This window comes from Peromyscus californicus, unplaced genomic scaffold, assembly GCF_007827085.1.
Source record: "Peromyscus californicus insignis strain IS unplaced genomic scaffold, ASM782708v3 Scaffold_12__1_contigs__length_115047231, whole genome shotgun sequence".
Lineage (NCBI taxonomy): Eukaryota > Metazoa > Chordata > Mammalia > Rodentia > Cricetidae > Peromyscus > Peromyscus californicus.
The window spans coordinates 53,518,047-53,535,052 of NW_026294413.1; the positions used below are offsets into that span (position 1 = coordinate 53,518,047).

General features: G+C 44.4%; 1 protein-coding gene across 3 annotated transcripts in view; it reads left to right on the plus strand.

Moving 5' to 3' along the window:
- Positions 1–17,006, plus strand: part of Piwil2 (piwi like RNA-mediated gene silencing 2) — a 76,677-nt gene that overhangs the window by 24,925 nt on the left and 34,746 nt on the right. For all 3 annotated transcript variants that reach the window (XM_052732820.1, XM_052732822.1, XM_052732821.1), the window contains 6 exons: positions 122–325; positions 984–1,094; positions 5,843–5,960; positions 6,587–6,711; positions 7,691–7,771; positions 8,062–8,175. In XM_052732820.1, the coding sequence (XP_052588780.1) occupies positions 122–325; positions 984–1,094; positions 5,843–5,960; positions 6,587–6,711; positions 7,691–7,771; positions 8,062–8,175 (753 nt within the window). The remainder of the gene's footprint in view (positions 1–121; positions 326–983; positions 1,095–5,842; positions 5,961–6,586; positions 6,712–7,690; positions 7,772–8,061; positions 8,176–17,006) is intronic.

Consider the following 17,006-nt stretch of genomic DNA (forward strand, 5'->3'; position numbering starts at 1 on the left):
CAGGCCTCTTCCTGCTGCTCCACAGCTAGTCTCTAAAAAGGAAAGGAGTGGTACACTTGAGAGGATGGTCTAGATGTTGTGTAGACCAGAAAAACCCCGATTTGTCTCCTTTTCATTTCAGAATGCTGGGAAGAGGCAGTTCTGATGTCTTGTTACCGCTGGGAAGAGCAGCCAGTAGTATAGGCAGAGGAGTGGATAAGTCTCCCAGTGCCTTTGGCCTGACTGCTCGGGATCCCCCACGGCTGCCACAGCCTCCAGCTCTGTCTCCGACCTCACTGCACTCTGCAGATCCCCCTCCAGTCCTGACTATGGAGCGAAAGGAAAAGTGAGTTAAGGTCACCTTCTGCTCAGGCTGCTGGGTAGAATTGTGGGTACAGTTCTGTGAGTCCACATTCTTCTGGGGTGATGGGGGCTGGAGTGTGTTTGTCTTTTGACAGGAGAGATAGATGAAGAGATTCCTGAAGAAGTACAATGGTTTTAATATAATATAAACAGTTGGCTTGTCACGTCCCTTTCACATCAGACTGACAGTTTGCTGTCATGTTGAAGATAAGGATGTCACCTAGGAGGAGTATTAACTGCCCCTCATCTCTCTCTGTGGAACATTCTTTGTCCTTAGGTAGCTGGCCTTGGTTACTGTAGCACTACTTGTAGGGCAGCCTGGGTGACTTTGCTATGTAATTAGATGTGGCTGCATTTGTACACCTTGACTCCTAGTTTGTGAATCTGTAAATGAAATGGGAAAAACTATTTTCTCAGTCTTTTCCTTGTTGATGGGGGCTGGTCAGTTGGTTATTGAGGTATATGCTGTGTGTGTGTGTGTGTGTGTGTGTGTGTGTGTGTGTGTGTGTGTGTGGTCCCAACTAGTCTTGAACTTCTGGACTCAAGGGATCTTTGGTTTTAGCCTCCAGAGTAGATAGAACTAAGTTATATAATATAATGCCTGGCTTGTGTTTTTTCTCCTTTTCTTCCTTCTTTTCCAGAGAGCTTTTGGTCAAGCAAGGATCAAAAGGAACCCCTCAGTCTTTAGGACTGAACCTCATCAAAATCCAGTGTCACAATGAAGCAGTGTATCAGTATCACGTGACTTTCAGGTGTGTACACCTGTGTTTCCTTGGAGGCACTCAGTCCTCCTCTGAGCTGCTCCAGACTGTCGACTCCCCCTGCAGTGACCTGCACTCAGGCTTCTGGGAGGAAGTTCAAGTTAGTATTTGTGTGCGTCAGCTCTTTTCCAAATCCAGGTTTTGATTTAATAGGCACAGGCTCATGTGAGGCTAGAAATGGATTTAAAGTGGAAGTAATGTACTGTGAGCTCAGAGCCTGTGGTCTGCAGGGCTCCTCCCATGGCCTTTCCTGTGTTTCTGGCAGTACTGGTGCTTGAACCCAGGACCTCACACATGCTAGGCAAGTGCTCCACTACTGAGCAACACCCAGCACATTTCCATGATCTCTTGGCTCATCCTTTATAATTTTTATTCCTTTTATTAAACTTTAACCACTAAAACCAAAGATCCCTTGAGTCCAGAAGTTCAAGACTAGTTGGGACCACACACACACACACACACACACACACACACACACACACACACACACACAGCATATACCTCAATAACCAACTGACCAGCCCCCATCAACAAGGAAAAGACTGAGAAAAGTAAAAGATATGGTATAGAACTCTGTTGTACATTTCACATTTTCTGCGTCCACATGCTGATGAATGTGTCTTGGCTATTGTGAAATTACTAAAGTAAATCTGTGTTTGTTTGTAGATGTTTAGTTGAAATAATTGATTGCAGATCTTTTAGGTGCAGATCTTTTAGGTCTATATCTGAAAGTGGGATTACTGGGTCATACATAGTTTTAGGTTTTTATAAACATATGTATGTGTATGTGAGTGTTCATATGTACACACATGTGAAGTCCAGAAAACAACCTTAGGTGTCATCTTCAGGAAAAGCCATTCATATCTTTTAAAACAAGGTCTTTGATTGGACTGAACTTCACCAATTAGGTGAAGACGACTGGCTGGCTAGTCGACCCCAGAGATCCTCTTATCTGTGGGGCTACAAGGACATACTTTGGATGCTGGAGAGATGGTTCAGTGGTTAAACTCACTGTCTGCTCTTTCAGAGGACCTGTGTTCAATTCCAAACATCTCCATGGTGGCTCACAACTGTCTCTAACACTGTATGTAAGCACCCTCTTCTGACCTCCACAGGCACTACACACATACTGTGCATACACAAGGTGATACCATCATGCCCTGTATTTTTACGTGGGTTTGGGGTGGGGGTGTTGAATGCAGGTCCTTGTGCGTGCAAGGTGTAAGAACTTTACCAATTAAGCCATCTCCTAGCCCTGTTTTCAGGGTTTTTTTGAAGAGCATACTGTTTTCCAAAATGGTTCTGCTAAGAAGCATGAGGTTTTGAAGGACAGCTACTAAATGATGGTAGAGGAGGAGGCAGTGGAGTGCAAAGAGAAGAAAGTGACGGTCAGAAGGAAATGACCCAGAAGGATTGTAACGACCAGAGAAAGAAAGGGTCCACTTGGATGAGGACAACAAGTTTGATTTTGGCCACAAGAAAAAGAATCCTTGATCTGCTTTCAGCCTACCTTACTGGTCTTCTATAAACTGTATTAGAGTTACAGAGAAAATGCCTAAGATCAAAGGAACCAGGGAGAACGTAAGCCATGAGAACAGCCCATGAACCCACCACTCATTTCAAAAGCTGGAAAGAGCGAGAAAGAAGGCAGCAGGATTTTAATCCCAGCGAAGGCGGGAGAATCGCTGTAGAGCTGGAGGTCTACAAAGCAGCCAGGGTTGCTCCATGGAGAAACCCTGTCTCAAAAAAATCAACCAGACAACAACCACCACAAAAGGAAGATCTCCACCAGGACAAGGAGGAGACAACCAAGAGGAGCCCCGAAGCAGGCCCGGCCTGGACCCTGAGTGCAGGCCTGGGTGTCAGGGGAGAGCTTTCTCTGTGAGTGGCTGGCAAATTCTCATGAAGCAGGAAGGGTGTCTTGCATTGACTGGGCCATGGAAAAACCATGGACTTGTAGGGCTAGAGGTTTATGTAGTCTAAATGGAGTTTGTGTGTGAGCATGCACACAGGTACAGAGGGCAGCTCTGGGTGGTGATCAGTAAAGACGGGGCCTCCCTCACTAGGACTGTAGCTCTGATTAGGCTAGGCTGGCTGACAGGCCAGCAGGTTCCAGGGATCCACCTGTGTATTGCTCCCAGTCACTGGAACCACAAGTTTGCCACCGTGGGTGCTAGCGTCAAGCTCAGGTCCTCACGCTGCAGGGTTATCCTGGGTCGTTCTATGTCAGCTTGACACAAACTGGAGTTAGCTGGGAAGAGGAACTTCAGCTGAGAAAATGCCCTCATTAGATTGCCACAGGCAAGTCTGGAGGGCATTTCTTGATTAGTGACTGACATGAGAGGGCCCAGCCCACTGTGGGTAGTGGCATCCCTGGGCTGGTGGTCCTGGGTGATAAAAGAAAGCGTGGAGAGCAAGCCAGTAAGCTGGACTCTTCATGGTTCTGCTTCAGTTCCTGCTCTGATTTCCCTTAGTGATGGAATGTGCCTGAGAGTTGTAAACTGGAATAAATCATCTCCTCCCTCGATGTGCTTTTGGTCCTGGTGTTTTACCATAGCTATAGAAAAGCAAACTAGAGCAGGTGTCAGCCACCTTCCTGACTGAGCCGTCCATCTAGCCCCAGGGACTTTTGAAGCCACAGTGCGAAGGTGATGTGAGGTAATTGAGAAGATGCTGATAATGTGGAAAATGCTGATGCAGTGCACTAGGCTGTAGCTTTGCATGGAATAGCAACAGCAAGGTAAATGGCAGAATGTCGCTCTCAGTGTAGGTCGATTGTCCTAATCTGAAAATCCCAAACCTGAAATCCTCCAGAATCTGAAAGTTTTTCAATGTGGACATGATGCCATATGGAGAAAATTACACACCGTGAAACTTTCATCTACCAGATTGTTAAAAGGTATTATGTATGGGGCTAGAGAGATGGCTTGGTAATTAAGAGCACTTGCTGCTCTTACAGAAGGTCAAAGTTTGGTTCCCAGCACCTACATGGTGCCTCAAACGTTAGTAACACCAGTTCCAGGAGATCCAGCCCTCTTCTGTCCTCCATGGTCATCAGGCACCCATGTGGTACATATACCAGTTCGGTGAAACACTCATACATAAAACCAATCTGGGCCAGCCATGGAGGTGCATGACTGTAATCCTAGCACTCAGGAAGCAGAGTCAGGCTGATCTCCATGAGGTCAAGGCTAACTTGGTCTACACAGGGAATTCTAAGCCAGCCAAGGCTACAGAGTAAGACCCACTCTCAAAAAAACCAACAACAAAAGAAAAACCCCCAGACCTAAAAAAGTTTTTTTTTTTAATTATATAAAATTACCTTTGGACTGGGTATGTATGAAACATGAGTGTGTTTCATGTTTAGAATTGGGTCTCATCCACAGGATAATTCATTATGTACATGCAGATACTCCAGGATCCAAAACACTTTGGGTTTAAGCATTTGGCACAAGGTATACTCAACCTGCATATAAGAATTTTTTTTTTTGAGGAGAAATGTTAATGTGAGTATTTAATTTTAGGGGTGACATGTTGATTTTTTTAAGTCTTCCTATATCTAAACATACTGGATCCTTTTTTAGTCTTGGATTTATTCACATTTTATAGTTGTAGAACAAGATTGTATGTTAGTGTGATATAGTGGAACAATCATTGTATAAGGTAGCTATTAGATTTTTTTAAGCTGCCAGTTTGTTAAATTAATACAAAGTTGAAATTTCCATGGGTGAAAAATGATTAAAATCTCATTTTTACAAATGCCTTTTGGTGGGGTATTGTGGTACACAGCTTTAATCTCAGCACTCGAGAGGCAGAGGCAGGTGGATCTCCTTGAGTTCAAGGCCATCCTGGTCTGTATAGACCCTGTCTCAACAACAAAACAAACAAAAACAAAAGCAGTTTCGGGGCTGGAGAGATGGTTTAGAGGTAAAAACCAAATCAAAACAAAAATCCACTACCACCACTTGCTGCCCCTGCAGAGGCCTGAGTTCAGTTACCAGCATCCATATCAGGTGACTCACAACCCCCTGGAACTCCAGCTCCAGGGAATCTGCTTCCCTCTTCTGGCCTCTGCAGACACACGGACATATACAGAGAAGTAAAAGTAAGTCTCGAAAAAACAAAGCGCTTTAAAAATGTGTGCCTCTGAAGACTCAGAGCGGGATTGGCAAACCACAGTCAGTCCGAGGTTAGGCCTGGCCCACACCTTGTGTCATTGGAACTTTGCCACACTCACGAGTTTCTATGCTGTGTCTGATTTTGTCTTATGACAGCAGAGTTGCACAATTGTATGGTCATATAAAACTTCAGATACTTACAACATGGCCTCAGTGTTCTGATATGTGCTCTGATGTCTAGAAGGGTATACATGACATGTGAAGCTAGCTATCTCGAGTTATGGGATATTTTTCGTTTTGTTTCGTTTTCCTTACTTCCAGGTCTCTCTGTTGTCCAGTGAAGTCTTAAACCGATGATCCTCCTGCCTCAACCTCTCACATAGCTGAATTGCAGGTATACACTCCAAGCCTGGTAGATTATTTACAATTTCTAATGTTTCTATCCAAGCAGGTATGTTTGAGACACACTCTGTAGTTAGCTGTGTAATTATAAATGTGACCACTAGGTGGAGTGCAGTTACAAAAAAAACTGCTTCTCAAAATAGTAGACTTACTGAACCACTGTCGTAAAGATCGCTGTTTGCGTCAATCTGAACTAAAATCTTCTTTGTTGTTTTGCAGCCCCAATGTGGAGTGCAAAAGCATGAGGTTTGGCATGTTGAAGGACCATCAAGCTGTCACAGGAAACGTCACTGCTTTTGATGGGTCTATTCTCTATCTTCCTGTTAAGCTTCAACAAGTGAGACCCAGTGGAGATTGTGGTGTGGGTGAAACTCCTGCATGCTCTGATGGTTTGAGTGGTGGTGAAGTACAGACTCCCTGGGCATGTGACTTGAACCTTCCCATTTTTAGACAGAGAGCACACTTCTGCAGAACACAGCATAAATCCCCCCACTTAAGTTTAAGAAGTAACTTTTCACATAGGCAGAGTGGTAGGAAGCTTTTGGGACTCTGTGGCAAATAATCACTCAAATTTTCAACTTCAGGGCCTGGAGAGAGAGCTCAGCAGTGAAGAGCTGCCTTGCAGAGAGGCCAGGTTCGGTTCTTAGCACCCGTACTGGGTGGCTCTCAATCATCCTTCTAATACCAGGGGATCCAGCGTCCTCTTCTGGCCTCCTTGGGCACCTGCATACACATGGCGCACATGTACATGCATATAAAATGAATTTAAAATAAAAAGATTTAAAGTTTCAACTTTGAATTTTATTTGTGTATTTATTTATTGATTGCCACACTGATTTTTGCCAGCACCGGCTTCACAGTAAGGGGGAAGTAGAAGCTACATTTTGGGCTCTAGAACTCGGTGAGTTAGGGCTAAGGCTTCCTATCTGTCGTTTCTAGTACTTGTGTGTATTTATTTGTTAGGTTGTTGAGTTAAAAAGCCAGAGAAAAACTGATGACGCCGAGATCAACATCAAGATCGAGCTGACGAAGATTCTTGAGCCCTGCTCTGACTTGTGCATCCCCTTCTACAACGTGGTTTTCCGACGGTAAGGGGTCTTGTGCATGGAGGAAGGCTTGCCCCCCCCCTCCCCCGGAAGTGTGGATGGTGCTGCACACAGCGACCGTGTCTGTGGGTGGGCTTGGAAGCACGTAATGAGTGGCCTTAGCATCCGCTCACTCAAGAATTCTCTCTCACTTGACAGGTCAGGTTTGGGTCCCTGCAATTAGCCCTGTGGGTAGCTGAGTAGGCAGATGGGTTCCTTTGGATGAGTTTAAGAATTTTCAGACCAGATGTTTGTTTTGAAATAGAATTTCATGTAACTAAGGCAATCTCAAACTTGATATGTAGCTGAGGATTGCCCATCCTGATCCTCCTGCCTCAACTTCCCTAATGCTGAGATTACAGACATGAGCAACCATACGCAGCCAAAACGGATGTCAGTATTGTTTATTTAATAGCGTTAGGAGTAAAGGGGCTTCTCAGAGTACAAACGTTTGCTGGGAGATATTTTCTAGCCTCTAAAAGAATTATACATGGCTTACAATTGTTTATCTTCTTTTGAGAGTTTCTCAGTTTTGCACAGGTATTAATCCCAAACTACCTCTCCTTTAATAAACCAGAACCTAAAGTGAGGTGCTGGAGCATATGCAGTGCCCTCGGTGGGAGCTAGTTCATGTGCATTCTCTTGAGTTCATGGTGAACAGTAATATAATGAGCCTATGAAATAGCCCTGTGTTTGGTGAGGTGGGTACCAAGAGAGCCCTCAGTCATTTGAACATACTCCAGATGGACGCTTTGCTCGCTTTACAAGATGATTCTAAACACAGGCTACACTATGCACAAAACAAAAGCTTTCCTGTACCTTCAGGTTTGTAGAGGAAGCCATAGCTAAGGCTGAAAGAGCTTTTTCTGTTAGGCTTGGGGTACAGTTAGATGGTGAGTGCTTGCCTAGCGAATATGAGGCTCTGTGTTCCACCCCTAGTACTGTGAAGGAGAAAGGAACTCACCCCTCGTGTTTATTTCAGGGTAATGAAACTTCTGGATATGAAGCTTGTGGGGAGAAACTTCTACGACCCTACAAGTGCCATGGTACTACAGCAACACAGGTTGGTGGGTTTTTTTCCAAACTTCACTTTTGAATGTCTGGAAAGAAACTTCATTATGTCCACTATGCTTAGGACATAAACTTCACCAGTGTTTTATGGTAGTAAGTACAATTTAATCAACTAAATCTTTTTGCTTGTTTATATTTTTAGTAAATTTGTACTGATACTGATTTGATTACGTTTTCCCCCTAGGGCTTCCTCATTATTACTGGGAAGGGCAGTATCAGTATTGTGTCAAGTAGGGGCATGGAATTCTGTGGCTCTGATGCTCTTGAAACACTTCTCTTCAGGTTGCAGATCTGGCCTGGCTATGCAGCTAGCATCCGGAGGACAGATGGAGGTCTCTTCCTGCTCGCTGATGTCTCTCATAAAGTCATTCGGAATGACTCTGTGCTGGATGTCATGTGAGTGAATGGTGGGATCCACCTTTAACGCGATGATGACTTTCTGAAGTTCAGAAATGGGCAGTCGGAGGACAGGGTGGACTCTATTCTGTAGGATTTTTAATCGTAAAATGTATTAATAGAATTGAAGCCAGGTATGGTGACTCCCCCAGGGCTGAGGCAGGAGGATAACCTCAAGTTCAAACCTGGCCTGGGCTATATGAAGGGTTCCAGACCAGCCTGAGATACAGTGTGAAACCCTGTCTCAGAAAACAAAGCAAAACAAAACAGATTGCTGAAAGAATGTGCTCTTTCCTGAAGTCTAGTGAGATGAGCATCTGAGTAGGCATCTGCTGTTCTCCAAGAAGTCGTATTTCTTGGGTGGGTGAGATCAAATTAGTTCTTCTTCTGAGCCCTGTTTTTAAGTCTTGAGTCAGGCATTGCCCGCTTATGTCACACACAGGCTGAGGTGATTGGTTGTTTTTTGTACTTTTGAGATAGTCTTATGCTTTTTTTTTTTTTAAGATTTATTTATTTATTATGTATACAGTGTTCTGCTCACATGTATGTCTGCAGGCCAGAAGAGGGCGCCAGATTTCATTACAGATGGTTGAGAGCCACCATGTGGTTGCTGGGAGTTGAACTCAGGACCTCTGGAAGAGCAGCCAGTGCTCTTAACCTCTGAGCCATCTCTCCAGCCCCCAAGACAGTCTTATTCAGTATCTTAAAATAAGACAGTCTTATTTTAGTATCATAGGCTAGCCTGGAACTTACACGGTGGTCCAGCCTGGCCTCTGTATGTTTGTAGTACAAAGCCACTCAGCTCTAGAGCAGGTCTGCGGCTTCCAGGGGACCCTGCTACTGGTCTGGGCACTTCATCCTCCAGACCTTTTGTGTTATTACAGACCCAGGAAATGGCCAAAGAGAAATTATTTTCCTAGATATCAGAGCAACTCAGTCTTTAGAAATAGTAGATTTTTTTCATTACCCAGGAATAACTTACATGCTTCTAAATGGTAGCGAGCAAATAGGTTTACCCAATGGGTTCAATGTTACCTGTTGCTGCTACATTCTCAGTAACTGATTTAATGATCATCCCAGTGGAATTCAGGACCATCTGCAGTGTCTGCTGCGTACTGGTGCCGGCCGGCTGGGCTGCCCCCACCTTTTTCCTGACGCTCCCGCCCGTCAGGTCTGAGACCTAACACTGCTGCTTCTCTGTGTTGTCCCTCTGCTCTGGTGCAGGCCGTGGAGAAGGGCACAGAGGAGGAAATGCTGTGGGCCTCAGGTGTTTACCTTAGATTGAGTGAAGTTCTAGGCGGGAAGTTCTTTTCCCTCAGAATTGGAGCATTGCTGCCTTCCAGTGCCCTGACCACTGAGCGAGCAGGGCATGTGGAGTTGTTTTTCAGTCTTCAGGCGTCATCTTCACCAGGCTTCCCGTCCCTTTGGAAGGTCCCCAAACAGTTCTTTTTGTTGTTTTATTAGCACACATTAACTACAGTAATGGCGGCTTCATGCTGTTTCCCGTGTGTGTGTGTGTGTGTGTGTGTGTGTGTGTGTGTGTGTGTGTGTGTGCTGTGTTTTGAGCTCACTTGCCCCCACCACCCTTCCGTCTACCCCGTTTGCTCCATGCCTCTCTCCACCAGTTGCTCTTCTCCCGCATGTGCATTCTTTTGTTGGGCATCGTTTTTGTGACTCAGCAGTTTAGGATTGCTCATGTGAGCTGGGTGAGTGTTGATTGACCAGGAGCTGTGTACCACTAAAGAAAATGCTTCCAATCAATCACCCAGCTGCCATTGGTTCCTCAGAGAAGGGTGGGACCTCTCTAGCCCCTCCCCACTAGCAGCCTTCAACTTCCTGTAACTCTCTGGGGAGAGTGGCCCTTGCCCTCATGATGCAGTTTCAGCTGGCCCAGTCTCCTGCAGGTTTCTCCATGTCGTCTCCTCTAATATTACTTGTTCCTTTCTGTGCATTTTAGGATTCTTTCTGGGATAGTTTTCTTCCTGCCTGAAGTAACACTATAGTATGTCATTTAGTTTAGGATTTGCTGGTGAGAATTTAGATGTTTACTTTGCTTTTTAGACTAAAATTCTGCACTTGGTAGATATTTTCTTCTAGCATCAAGTCTGTATTCCATTATCTTCTGGCTTACATTGTTTGTATCACAAGTCAGCTGCCTGTGTTACAAGTGCTCTTAAAACTGTTGTTAATTTTTGTCTTTTCAGAAGTTTTGCTATAGTTTATCTAGTTTCGTTTCTGTTAAAGAAAACAAGATTGTGACACTTGTTCAGGAATGGTAAGGTGGACTTTGTGAGGACCATTGGTGGGAGGGATGGACTCAACTATGACGACCCAAGGAAAGTAGCACTCTTCTAGGCGGGCTTCTGCTGGGTTACCAGGCTGGTCTCAAACTCTGGGTTGGAGCTGGGCAGTGGTGGTGCACGCCTTTAATCCCAGAATTTGGGAGGCAGAGGCAGGCCAATCTCTGAGTTCGAGGCCAGCTCCAGCGTGGTCTACAGAGTGAGTTCCAGAACAGGGCTACACAGAGAAACCCTGTCTCCAAAACTAAACCTCCTTGGGCTGAAGCAGTCCTTCCCCAGTAGCCCTCGAGTTGGCTGGCACTACAGGCACACACCAGCACATCCAACTCGGGAAGTGGGAATGTAAAAAACAATAACGGTGCAGGGGAGAGTAGAAGGGGGTTACTGATGGGGTGTGTGTAAAACAATAACGGTGCAGGGGAGAGTAGAAGGGGGTTACTGATGGGGTATGTGTAAAACAATAACAGTGCAGGGGAGAGTAGAAGGGGGTTACTGACAGGGTGTGTGTAAAACAATAACAGTGCAGGGGAGAGTAGAAGGGGGTTACTGACAGGGTGTGTGTAAAACAATAACAGTGCAGGGGAGAGTAGAAGGGGGTTACTGACAGAGTGTGTGTAAAACAATAACGGTGCAGGGGAGAGTAGAAGGGGGTTACTGACAGGGTGTGTGTAAAACAATAACGGTGCAGGGGAGAGTAGAAGGGGGTTACTGACAGGGTGTGTGTAAAACAATAACGGTGCAGGGGAGAGTAGAAGGGGGTTACTGACAGGGTGTGTGTAAAACAATAACGGTGCAGGGGAGAGTAGAAGGGGGTTACTGACAGAGTGTGTGTAAAACAATAACAGTGTAGGGAAGAGTAGAAGGGGGTTACTGACAGGGTGTGTGTAAAACAATAACAGTGTAGGGGAGAGTAGAAGGGGGTTACTGACAATAACAGTGCAGGGGAGAGTAGAAGGGGGTTACTGACAGGGAACACCACAGGGAGGGACTCTAGCCAAGCAGAATGGAGAGGATTCTTGCTGTGGCAGGCTGAGGACATCACCTGGGGGGAGGATGGGGCCGAAGGCTTTGATTAGATATGGAAGGCAATCAGATTATCAAGGCTGGAATTCTGGCTAAACTGACTCAGTCCGATTCTTGCTAAAACCTAGTACAGTGGTGAAAGTGGAGGGCTGGTTAAGAGCCCGACTAGAGTTTGGTCGAGGAGAGACTCTTCCTAATAATGATGCTGTGAGGTCTGTGAGGTCCTTGCATAGGCCTTCACAAGAGTGTGGGCAGGGCTTCCCCACCATCTTAATTATAAAGTATGCGGGAGGGTAGAGTAGGAACACATGGTGCTTTCTGTCTGGGGTGTGCTGTCCAGGGTCTCTGGGGAAGACATGGTGGGAAGCCAGCGGCCATGTCACAGGGCAGCCCTGTGGAGTGGCTCACTTCTTGATGTCAGTAACACATCTTGTTCAATTCAGCCTTGAGGTGGCTACAGCTGCCTTAGAACCTTGTAAGAACTGCCTTGCTAGGCAGACTCAATTCCTGACCCAGGAAGACTGAGATAATAAGTATATGTCTGATGTTTTTTATATTGTTACTATTGTTTTGTGACTGGAGACAGAACCCAAGGCCTCATACATGTTAAGCTAGCATTCCATCACTGAGCCACGGACCAGCTTTTGTATGAGTTTTCTTACATCTGTGTGTTTATTTGTATGTGTGTGTACGTACATGTGTGAAGGGCAGAGGAGAGTTTGAAGGAGAAGTAGGTTCTTTTCCTCCACCTTGAGGATCCAGGAATCAAACTCAGATCTTCAGGTTTGGTAGCAAGTGTCTTTACCCACTGAGCCATCTAGATGGTCCCCATGTGATCTTATTAAAGAGCTTTATTGAGGTATGCACTGTGAAATGTACTTATTTGGAGGGTGCTGCTCCTTGACTGTTAGTGTATGTACAGTGCTGCTGTATATTGTCACTGCAGACAGTTTTAGGACATTGTCGTCACTGCAGAGAGAAGCCGTTTCCTACTTTTCCCTCAGGCCTACAGAAACCATCACTCTGTGTGTTCTCTCTCTCTCTCTCTCCCCCCCCCCCCTTCCTTCCTCTCTCCCTCTTTCCCCACTGATTGAGATAGGGTCTTGCCCATGTTGACCTCAGATTTGTAATCCTCCTACCTCACTAATTTGTATTACAATGTATTACAAACATTTCATATGAAAAACTATCTTATATATAATATTCTGAGTCTTGGTATGTTTTCAAGATCCACTCATGTAATAAACATGATATAATTTTCCTTTTTACATGGAACAATATTCTACCATATTGGTATGCTATATTTCCCTTTTAAAAATATTTATTTTTATTTTATTATGTATGTATGAGTATATGCTGTGTATGTGTACTGATGGAGACCAGAAGATGTCAGGTGCCCTGGACCTGGAGTTAGGAGATTGTGAGCCATCCAGCATGGATGCTGAACTCTGGTCCTCTGGAAAACCACTGAACTATCTATCTCTCCAACTCCAATTGTTTTATTTACTAATGTGTGTGTACATGCAGTATGTTTGTAGGTGTGTCTGCTGCTTGGGTTTGTAGGTCAGAGGACAAGTTTGTGGCGTTGGTTCTTTCTTCCACCTTTACATGGGTCCCAGGAATCAAGCACAGGTCGATAGGCTAAGGCACCTTGCTGGCCTTGCCGTGATTACTGAGCTATTTGAGGGATACTTGTTGTGTTCACTATTTGACTGTGAACTTTCATGTTCAGATCTTGGTGTGTTGTCATTCCCATGTGCTCTGTTTTAATCCTTTATTTAACCCAAGAACAGACAGACATTTCTTATGTGGTGTTGGGCTTTTTGACTCTTTGGGGGCCTGCCACCCAGCTCCCAAATAAATTCATGGAGACTTATTCTTACTTATGAATGCCCGGCCTTAGCTTGGCTTGTTTCTAGCCAGCTTTTCTAACTTATATTATTCTGTTTCTCTTTAACTACATTTTTGCATCTGGGCTTTTTACCTTTCTTTATTCTATATATCTTTCTTTCCTTTTTACTCCATGGCTGGCTGTGTGGCTGGCCCCTGGTGTCTTCCTCTCCTCCTTTTCTCACTCTTTACTCTTTTCCCCAGATTTCTCCTCCTATTTATTCTCTCTGCCTGGCAGCCCCACTTATTTCTCTCTGCCTAGCTATTGGCTATTCAGCTCTTTATTAAGCCAATCAGGTGTTTTAGGCAGGCAAAGTAACACAGCTTCACGGAGCTAAACAAATGCAACATAGAAGACTGCAACGCATCTTTGCATCATTAAACAAATGTTCCACATCATAAACAAATGTAAGACATCTCAAACTAATGTTCCACAACACTTAAGTTCCTACCAGTGGTGTTGGAAGGGTCCAGTTTCCCTGCAGCTCCCCCTGCTGTAATCTCTTTTTATTTTAACCACCTTTGTAGGGAAGTGAGTTCTGCTGTCACTTTGATCACATTTCCCGTATGATCAGTGATATTGAGCAGTTTTTCCTGCACCTTTTGGCCATTTGTGTATCTTGGCAAAATATTTAGATCTTTGACCCAATTTTAAAATGCACTTTTAAAAATTGTATTCATTTTGGTTCACATGCATTGGTATTTTGCCCACATCTGTGTCTGTATGACGGTATCAGATCCCCTTGAACTGGAGTTCTAGACAGCTGTGATCTGCCATGTGAGTGGTGGGAGTTTAACCTGGGTCCTCTGGAAGAGCAGCCAGTGTTCTTAACCACTGAGCAATCTCTCAAGTGCCTAAAATGCGTTTTTTTAATTTTAAGATTTGTGTATTTTAGATATAGATATCTTGTCAGATACATAGTTTGAGATATTTTCTCTCATATGAGTTGTCTTTCCTGTCTTAGTTAGGGTTTCTATTGCTATGATGAAACACTATGACCAAAGCAATGTGGGGAGGAAAGGGCTTATTTGATTTACACTTAAACATCACTGTTCACCATTAAAGGAAGTCAGGACAGGATCTCAAACAGGGCAGGAACCTGGAGCAGGAGCTGAAACAGAGGCCATGGAGGGGAGCTGCTTACTGGCTTGCTCCTCATGGCCTGTTCAGCCTGCTTTCTTATAGAACCCAGGACCACCAGCCCAGGGATGGCACCACTCTCCATGGGCTGGGCTCTCCCAAATTGATACTAATTGAGAAAATGCCTTACAGCGGGGAGTTGTGGTACATACCTTTAATCCCAGCACTTGGGAGGCAGAGGCAGATGGATCTCTATGAGTTTGAGGCCAGCCTGGACTACAGAGTGGGTTCTTGGACAGCCAGGGATACACAGAGAAACCCTATCTTGAGAAGCCAAAAAAAGAAAAGGGAAAAAAAAAGAAAGAGATGAAGCAAAAGAAAATGCCTTACAACTGGATCTTATGAAGGCATGTTCTCAATTGAAGTTCTCTCCTTTCAGATGACTCTAGCTTGTGCCAAATTGACATGAGACCAGCCAGCACACCTCTTCCCTTCCTCCCTCTATCCCTCCCAACCCCCTCCTTCCTTCTTTTTTTCTTTCTTCCTTCCTTCCTTCCTTCCTTCCTTCCTTCCTTCTTTCTTTCTTTACTTTCTTTCTTCTTTCGACAGGATCTGGTTATGTAGCTCTGACTGGCCTGGAACTTACTATGTAGATAATGCTGGCCTCGAACTCACAGAGATCTGCCTGCCTGTGCCTCCTTCCTGATAGGACTAAAGATATGTCCACACCTGGCCTAGTTGCCTTATTTTTCTTTTCTATTCTTTTCTCCCTTTCTTTTTTCTTTCTTTTCTTTCTTTCTTTCTTTCTTTCTTTCTTTCTTTCTCCCTTTTCTTTTTTTGTTTTTTTGTTTTTTTGAGATAGGGTTTCTCTGTGTAGCCTTGGCTCCCCTGGAACTCACTTTGTAGACTAGACCGGCCTTGAACTCACAGAGATCTGCCTGCCTCTGCCTCTCGAGTGCTGGAATTAAAGGTGTGCAGGGCTACCGCCTGGCTCCTTATTTTTCGTAGAGCACTTTGGCACATCAAAATTTTCAGTTTGATAAAGATAAATCTATTTATTCTTTTATTATATTTTATTTGCCTTTAATTACATTTTATATATTTATGTATATATTTGCGTGTGTGTTTGTGTGCGCTTGTGTGTATGCCTGCGCTCAGCATGCATGTGGAAGTCAGAGAGGACAGCTTGCAGAAGTCAGTTTTCTTTCCACCCATATGGACCCGGGGATCCAGCACAGGTCATTAGGCTTGGCAGCAAGTGCCTTCACTCACCGAGACGTCTCAATGGCACTTTTTTTTTCTTAATTTTTCAAGACAGGGTTTTTCTGTGTAGCCCTGGCTATCCTGGAACTTGCTCTGTAGACCAGGCTGGCCTTGAATTCACAGAGATCTGCCTCCCAAGTGCTGGGATTAAAGGGCATTATTAGTATTATTATTACTTAGATTTTAAATTATCCATATTTTTTATAGTGTAAAAGTTTTTCTAATAAAAAAGTTTTGTGTGTATCGTCTTAGGTATGAGAGGACCAGTATTGTAAACGTTTTGTAGCTGATAACCTCAGGGTGACACATTTTAACTCTGTCCCCCACTCTTCTCAGCCCAGGAGGCACTGTGCAGGCACTGACGTCATCAAGTCACCACTTTGCTTTAGATTGGTGTAAAAAAGGGATTAAAACAACAATTTAAAGTGCACTAGAGGTACCCACAAATCCTTTCGCCCTATAAGCACATCTCAAAGAAGGGCTTCTCTGTGAGCTGGAGCAACCGTACAGAACTTTGAGACATAGATGTTCTGTGCTCTAAACCATTTAGTAATGTTGCTTTAGGCCCCACACATACAGTTTAGCTTGTGGTTTAAAATAAAAATTATGGACAAATTACAGAACTTTGCACTGTTTTAGTTGGCGGTCATGAAGATTTAATTAAAATGTTTTAAGTTTTATTTTATGTGTTATGGGTGTTTTGCCTGTGTGTATATCTGTGCCCCATGTGCATGCTCAGTGCCCACAGAGGCCAGAAGGGGGAATCCGATCTCCTGGAATTAGAGTTACAGATGGTTGTGAGCCTCCATGTTACATGCTGGGAATTGAACCTGGTCCTCTGTAAGATCACATGTGCTCTAAACCACTGGACTGTCTTTCTGGCATGGAGTTTTTGTTTTGTTTGTTTTTTCAGACAGGGTTTCTCTGTGAAACAGCCCTGGCTATCTTGGAACTCACTCTGTAGACTGGGCTGTCCTCAGACTCACAGAGATCCGCCTGCCTCTGCCTCTCGAGTGCTGGGGTTAAGGGTGTGCACCACCACTGCCCAGCATTTTTTTTTTTAACAACATAAGTGGCTTTTCTTTGGGGTACCTTAGCGTAAAAAAACAAACAAACAACAACAACAACAAAAAACAATAGTTAGCTGGGTGTGGTGGCTACACTTTTAATCCCGGGACTCTTGAGGTAGGCAAATCTGTGTGAATTCAAGTCCGTCCTGGTCTATATAGTAAGTTCCAAGCCAGCCAAGGCTACATTATAGTGAGACCATGTTT